This window comes from Vidua macroura, chromosome 16 (genome assembly GCF_024509145.1).
Source record: "Vidua macroura isolate BioBank_ID:100142 chromosome 16, ASM2450914v1, whole genome shotgun sequence".
Classification (NCBI taxonomy): domain Eukaryota; kingdom Metazoa; phylum Chordata; class Aves; order Passeriformes; family Viduidae; genus Vidua; species Vidua macroura.
This window is the reverse complement of record NC_071586.1, coordinates 12,234,867-12,242,330: the sequence shown is the minus strand read 5'-3', so window position 1 is coordinate 12,242,330 and position 7,464 is coordinate 12,234,867. Positions and strand designations below refer to the sequence as shown.

Here is a 7,464-nt window from a genome sequence, read left to right as displayed (position 1 = left end):
TTCAGCATATTTTTACCTGAAATAGTTTGACTTCACAGCAGGAGCTGCAAGAATGAAAGCTGGGCTGAGACAGGACTGTACATCTACCTCTGGCTTGTGCTTCCTTAACTCCCATAACCTCAAACTGCCTTCACTGGAGGATCCTGAAGGAATCTCTGGTTTGAACTTTTCAAAAGGCTTTCACAGTACCATTGCAACAGAACAACACATGCTTTTACTAAAAAAGTATTTTTAATAATAATGAAACATTGTACCCATAGGGGAAAAGCTTAAGCCACTAAAAAGGGTTAATACTTAAGTTTTTAATAGCTGTGATCACATAACCACCAAAGCCTACCACAACCAGGGACTTCACAGCATGGAAAATCTTGTTGCTTTCATTTCTGCTCTAAGAAACCCCCTTACTTTCCTTACTTTGCAGTGGCCTGGAAAATAAGTCTTGTTTTCTGGAGAGCTGAGCAAGGAGACACTCATAAGTCATACTCAGGATGCTGTAGCCCAATGTGGGCAGTAGCACGTGGGGTGAATGCTTCTGCTTTCTTAAACTTCCTCCACTTCTTTCAGGCTGTGCTCCAGGATGGTGTCTTGTCCCTGGAACTTAAAATAGCCACGAAACAGCTTTCTCTGAAGCAGCAGGGGAAACCAATAGCTGTCATCTGGCCACATGCAATGGAATGGCACCTCGTCCAGCTGAAACCACTGGGGCCGCATTTCTGGTGGCAGAAAACAAAAGAACTCTGCATGGGACTTGCTCATGGATTTTTGCTGCCTACACTGTGAATATTGGTCAACAAGCAGCTTCCCTCTACAGCCCATCTGCCTTCCTTCTGGGAGGCATTTTATCATGAACAGTTCTCCATTTCATAAGGGCAATGCTGTCTCAGAAGAGCATGCACATCCTTCCTTTCCCCACACCAGCCACCTACCATCACTTTCTGTTGGCTCTCCATGAAAGTGATCTGCCCGGAAAATGTGAACGTCCATGAGTTCAGAGTTGCCTACAAATTCAAATGTGATCTGACCCATCTTCTGCAAGGTGTCCACAGTCAGTCCACTCTCCTCCAGGAGCTCCCTGCACAAGAAAAAGACTTCTTTCATGGAAGTGAGCATTGGGAGGACAAATATGCAGTCATTAGCTTTACTCTCAAATTCAAAACCCTTCCAGTGAACCAAAGGGGAAAGCTCTTACAGTACAACAGAAGGGTTCTGACTTGCACCAAGCCACAAAGCTAGAACACCACAGTGCAGCCAGGTCAGGTGGGATTGTGTGTCATTTCAGGCTCCTGAGCCTGGCAGGAAAACAGTCTATGCTGGAAGGGGAAGATTTAGGAGAATTGATCATTTAGTATAATTTAGTCCTTGCAACATGAAATCTTCTCTGAGGTAAGGGAGAAGTGGCTATGTGAAGTCATGTGACTGAGGCTGGCTGTGGCTTCAGAACTCCAAGATACGCTTCATTTAGACAGGCCAAAGGCTTTGCCAACTTCAAGCTGAACCTTTTAGAGTTGTGGAGAAGCAGGTAATGAACACCAGAAAGAACATCTATACCTGCTACACAATCAGCTACTTCTGAGGCAAACTGAAGCTTAGTTAAATTACACATTCCATAACACCATTTGCACACAGAAGGTTGAGAATTCCGGTTCCCATTCAAATGCAGCGTAAAAAACACAAAGCAATTGTGCAAACTTTGCCTTCCTGCTCCTTGGAAGCACACTGAGCATAATGAGAGGCCAGAAGGCAAGACTTTTAAGAGCACTTGCAGAGCTGTGCCAGCTCTTTTCCACGCACCACCACGCACAGCTACTTGAAGCACATTCAGTTATTTCCTTTCTTTATGCTCTGTGCTCAAGGCTTTTTTTATTTTACCTCCCTGTAACAGAAGCAGCATGGCTTGAAGTTAGTCATGGTTTTTCTAATGTACAAAAATAAGGAATACTCTGAAACTGTGTATCTTTAGTTGTAGTTAATAATTAATGTAGTTGTCTATTTGGCAGGGACAACAATTTAAAAATGTAATGGAAATGATTTTAAAGCTTCAGCTTTCTTTGGCATTGGTTTCATGGATCCCATCTTTCAAAATTATACTTCAAATTAATGTCTTGGCTAATTTTAGTTTCTCTTCTGAGAAGCTATCTATGTCTAAAATAGAGGCAGTTTTCCAGCAATGACTCTAAAAGCCTCCTTTTACAGGCACTGAAAATTGAACAACAAAGCACAACATTGCTACAGTTCTCCAGGCAATTTATCCATCAGCTGCTTGGCTCTGTAGCAAGTGGAAACATTACAGGTGGCAAACTAGAAGTAACTCATTCACTAAATGCTCCCCTTACAAGATATGCCACTGAGGTCCTGCCCAGGTGCTCGTGGGAATGTGCTGTACACAGCAGAAGATGGAAATCTTACTGGTACTGGGAACTTTTGTTCATGTTTTGGCTTAATATTTAACTACCTGTGCTGAGACTTCACACCTGCTGCCTCTGCCAACCCAACTGACACAGAGCAACGTGGAACCACAACCTCAGACCTCAACTGCCAGTGCAGAGTGGAAGTGGTACAAGGGAAGTTTGATTTGGAGTGTGTGGTGCTTCCTGCAGCAGAGCTGTGCCCCGAGGCAGCACTGCACCAGCAGTACTCCAGCCAGCAAGGTGGCCAGCGTGTCCAGCTGCTCCTGGCTCTGGGGACAGCCTCCTGCCCAGCTGACCTCAGCAGGAACTGGTTGTGTCATTCCAGAGTAAACTGCAGCTGCAGGGATGGGGGCAGTCCCCAGCAGCAGCTGCTGGCTGTGCTGTGGCACATTGCATTTGGATTGAGGAAAATTTTAGCACTTGACATCTTGTATGAACAGAAGTTCTGGTGTCAAACTCGGGGCCAGCACAGGTGAACACACCCAGGAAATCAAACACTACATTAAACCATTAGATTTACCCCACAGCCAGTGGCAGGTAAGTCTAGCAGATGTTAAGTGACAAAACTTATGTCCCTCCCTCCACTCAGAGATGATAAATGACACGAAAAGCCATGATGAAGTGTCAGGTACATTAAGGCCATGTGCTGCTGGGAGCACATCTGCACAGAGACCCTCTGTCCCTGGGCCCAGCTCACCACAGAGCCCGTTGTGCTGGCACAGCTGAGGATGCTGTTGAGGGCAGAAGCTGTTGGGAACCAGCTGAGCACACCATGACTGATCTTCCTGCAGGTGCAAGGGCAGCTTTGGGCACGTTATCAGAAACTGAGGAGATGGCAAAGTATGGCTTTGTATCAGCAACATTCATGTAATGAACAAGGTACCTAATTTTTAGAGGAACTTAGCAATTCAGCTGTGATTTGCTACTTCATTTTAATGACCAGACAGATGAAAGAACTACAAGAAATCAGTATTAAAGGATTCAGAAATTACACAGTGCCTTTTTACTGATTAAATTCAATTCCACAACTCAGCGTTAGCACTTAAAAATGTCACCATACAATCGAATAATAAGCAGTTTGGTTAATTATTTAAATTAAATTAGCTGTAATTCTGCTATATAGCCAAAATTAAACCCTGCACCTCTCTGAAGAGTGCAAGAACCTCCATCCACCACTCACTCATTCTCAGTTTAAATCAGAGTCCAGGAGATAGGACAGAGGATACAGGACGTTCCAGTTGCTCACAGACTGGATTGAGTTTAAGATTTGCAGATGACAAAGGGGGAGCAATCCTGTTTCTCTGTACATGTGGATGATCCCTCATCACCTGTGGAGCAGGTGTTCAGAGGTGGGCCATGACTGCACTGGTGGGTAACACGAGGGTGTCACTGACCAGATGAGCTGTGGTACCTCCACCTGCAGCCCACTGCCGATGGTCCAACACCTCACCTGTGCCTCCATACCTGTCCCCATGGCGCGGACCCAGCCCTCACCTGCGGGCAGCCTCCTCGATGCTCTCCCCGGGCTGCACCTTCCCCCCGAAGCCGTTCCAGAGCCCGGCGCCGAACCCGCGCTTCTTCATGCCCAGGAGGACGCGGGACGGCTGCACCACCAGGACGAGGGTGAAGAGTCTGGACGTGTGCATGGCTCCTGGGGGAGGGACGAGGCGGACACGCTGTGCCAAGGGTTCCCGGCCCCCTTCGGAGGGGACCCGGGGGGCGCACAGAGCCCCTCGCCCCCCGAACACCCAGCACCCCTCCCCAATGCCCGGTCCCCAAACCCTGATCCCTCAGCACCTCTCCCAATAATCTACCTCTCTAACGCTCCCACTGACCCTCGCTCTCCTGCTACCTCAGCACCGCCTTCCCAAAATTTGAGCCCCCTTTCCCAAATCCTTGTTTCCCCAACCCCTCCCCCCGAATCCTGACCACCTTTAACACCCTCTCACCCTCTCCCAGCACCCCTGACTCCCAGCATCCCTTCCCCAAATCTTCGATCCCCTCCGCAAATCCCTGTCCCCCCAGATTCTCCGCCCACCTTCAACAGCTCTTCCCCGAATCCCTGAGCCCCCAGAAACCCCTCCCCAAATCTCCGATCCGCTCTCCCTAAATCCTTGTTCCTCCTAAACTCCCTCCCTGAATCCCTGACTCCCAGCGCCCCTTCCCCAAATCGCTGATCCCCCATCCCAATCCCTGACCCCCCTGCACTCCCATCCCCGCGCACCTCAGCCCCACAGCCGCAGCTTTCCCGCCCGCCTCGGGGTCACCCTCAGCCGCGGCCCGTCCCCGCTCTTGCCGCGCCGCCGCCGTGAGGGGAGGCGGGACGGGGCGGGCTGAGGCGGCCATGGCGGGCACAGGGCGAGCTGCTATTGCCGGGGGACGGTGCGTGGCGGGGCCGCTGAGGCGATCCCGGCGCCCACGCAGGGGATGGTGGCGTGTCGTTAGTGCCGGCGCCTGGAGTTTCCCTCGGGAATGGGTTAATGAGTGTTTGGGGTTTCAGGTTAATGCCGCCCGGCGGTTCCGCCCGGGCAGGGGCCGTGGCTCTTGGTTGCTCTGCCGAGAGCTTGCAGGAGCTCGGGCATCCCTCCGTTCCTCTGAGCGGCTCACGGAGGCCACCGGCCCCACTGAGGAGTGGATCACTCTGCCATGTCGTGTCCGTAAAACACCTGAGCAGAAACCGGAGTGGGATCTCTTTCCCCCCTTAGCTCAGGATAACACGTGAGGCCTCATCCAAAATCTGATCCTGCTGTTGTGATAGGACCTGATAAGTAAAGGTGCCAAAAATCTCAAATTTAGGGGCTTCTTTTTAGAATCACTGGTTTGGGTTGGAAGGGACCTCTGGAGACCATCTAGCCCAATGAGCCTTCCAAGGCAGGGTCACCTGGAGTAGGTGACACAGGAACATGTCCAGCTGTTCTGAGAATGTTTCCCAGCAGGGAAGACTCCACACCCTCCCTAGCTGCCCGTAGTGGCTGGAATTAATTACTATAGAGATTTTTGAAATACAGAATGGTTGTGTACTAACTGGTTGACTTGCCTCTCTTCCTGGCTTTGGATGAGCAGATGCCTGCACACCACGGTGAAGTTTCTGAGGAAAACTGGAGCTGAGCAGAGGTGGTTGGAGCGGCACTTGAAGGATCCCTTTGTCAAGGCATCGAAGCAGCAGCATTACCGGTGCCGAAGTGCCTTCAAGTTGCTGGAAATTGATGACAAGCTCTGTGTTCTTCGTCCAGGATTTTCTGTTCTTGACTGTGGAGCAGCACCTGGTGCTTGGAGCCAGGTTGCTGTAGAGAGGGTCAATGCCTTAGGTACTGGTAAGTGCAATTTTTTGGCAGGCAAGATGGGGATGATACTCCTCTTGAAGTGTGTGAGAGATCTGTGAAATACTACGGAATCTAAATCGAAATACTATGAAATCAAGGAAGTATTATGATGGTAACTGTATGGGGAGGGGGTATGGGTACTGGCAAGTGCCAGAGTCACTGATAAAAATATGAAGGAGTGAGCATAGTAAATCTTCATATAGAGAAATTGTGTTTATGAAATAAAACATACCATGTGGTGCTAGTGATCTGATTAGCTGTTGTGGGGAAGATCTCTTCATCCAGTTCTGAAATTGGTGTGACTTCCAGCAATTACCTTGGCTTATTTGAAATATTGTTTCCCTTCTCGAAAAATGGAAGCAAGTGCTTTGCATGGTTTATGTGGGTGAAGCCATTGATGTTTACAAAGTGAGGTGTTACCATCTGCATCTTTATCCAGGATTTCTGGACTGTCAGCCTCATAAGAGCAGCAGAAAACTAAGAAAAAGCCTCCTTGTTTATCCAAAGTAGCTGAGTTTTTATGTCCTGAACGGATGAGCTTATGGCAAACCCCCCCATCCAGATGCACCCAGCAAACTGCCAGGGGACGAGAAGGCAGCTGTGGCAGGTGGTGGGTTTTGTCTGAGCACAGAGCTCATGCATGTGCAGATTTTTTGCAGCCACTCTGAGTGTTCCCTGTGTCATTCCTCCTTACAGATGCTGCTGTCCCCACTGGCTTCGTGCTTGGCGTGGACCTGCTGCGGATTTCTCCTCTGGAAGGAGCGGTTTTCCTGTCGGAGACTGACATGGCAGAGCCCAGCACACTGAGGGCCATCCAGAGCCTGCTTCCCTTAGGAAAAGCAGATGTCATCCTGAGTGACATGGCACCCAACGCCACGGGCATCAAAGAGCTGGATCATCAGAAGCTGATCAGTCTGTGTTTAGGCCTTCTGGATATGTCCCAAAGCATTTTAAAGCCAAAAGGAACGATGCTCTGTAAATTCTGGGATGGATCCGAGGCCCGTCTGCTGCAAAACAGACTGAAGGAGCAGTTCCAGGATGTGAGAACTATAAAGCCTCAGGCCAGCCGGAAGGACTCTGCGGAATCTTATTACTTGGCAAGGCTGTACAGAGGGAAATGAAAGTCATGAGCTGCAGATTCTCTGACATGGATTGGAAATTTCAATTTAGTGGGTGTTTAAAGGAAAATCCCACCATTAAGACCTTGGGAAAATTTGCTACTCTTCTTTAAGTCCATCAGGCTTTTCAAATACTTGCGGACAAAATGGTTGGGAATGGAGAGGAATAACCTGAAAGGCAACCTCTGGGACTGGAGTAATAGAAATGAAAATAAAATGCTGATCATATGAGTTTTTAATGTGTGCCTGAAAATCATTGCAGTGTTAATGCTGCCATACATGAGACTGACCATAAAGGTGATTATTGGAATGTGAGGAAAATGTGAGCAAAGGGGAGTTTGAGCCAATTCAGTGCCTTTTAGGAGATGGTGTGACTTATTAGCAGGTAACAGGTAAAAACCAGAAAACGTTTCTGTGCACATCAGGATCTGAATCCTCAGGCACGGTGTGCAGCACAGCCACGTGAGAGGCATGGCTGAGTGGAGAATGTTCAGCCCCATGGCTCTGCTGCCTCTCCTACAGCACAGGTTATGTTTAGGAGTTGCTGCTTCCTGGCACTCATAAATCCAGTCAGTGCCAGTGGGACAGGGTCATGGCCGTGCAGATCATCTCCCC

At 49.1% G+C, this 7,464-nt stretch overlaps 2 protein-coding genes across 2 annotated transcripts; one reads left to right on the top strand and one right to left on the bottom strand.

Annotated features, from left to right (window-relative positions):
• Positions 1-212: 212 nt before the first annotated feature.
• NUDT1 (nudix hydrolase 1) lies at positions 213-4,711 on the bottom strand. The gene is made up of 4 exons (XM_053992097.1): positions 4,633-4,711; positions 3,903-4,059; positions 927-1,072; positions 213-713 (listed from the first exon to the last, which is right to left on the bottom strand). Exons 2-4 carry the CDS (start codon positions 4,052-4,054, stop codon positions 541-543), a joined length of 471 nt encoding a protein of 156 aa, XP_053848072.1. The 5' UTR covers positions 4,055-4,059; positions 4,633-4,711; the 3' UTR covers positions 213-540.
• Position 4,712: 1 nt separating this feature from the next.
• On the top strand, positions 4,713-7,080 carry MRM2 (mitochondrial rRNA methyltransferase 2). Its single transcript, XM_053992095.1, has 3 exons — positions 4,713-4,790; positions 5,472-5,722; positions 6,428-7,080. The coding sequence occupies exons 1-3, from the start codon at positions 4,753-4,755 to the stop codon at positions 6,850-6,852; spliced, it is 714 nt and encodes a 237-aa protein (XP_053848070.1). The 5' UTR covers positions 4,713-4,752; the 3' UTR covers positions 6,853-7,080.
• The last annotated feature ends 384 nt before the right edge of the window (positions 7,081-7,464 follow it).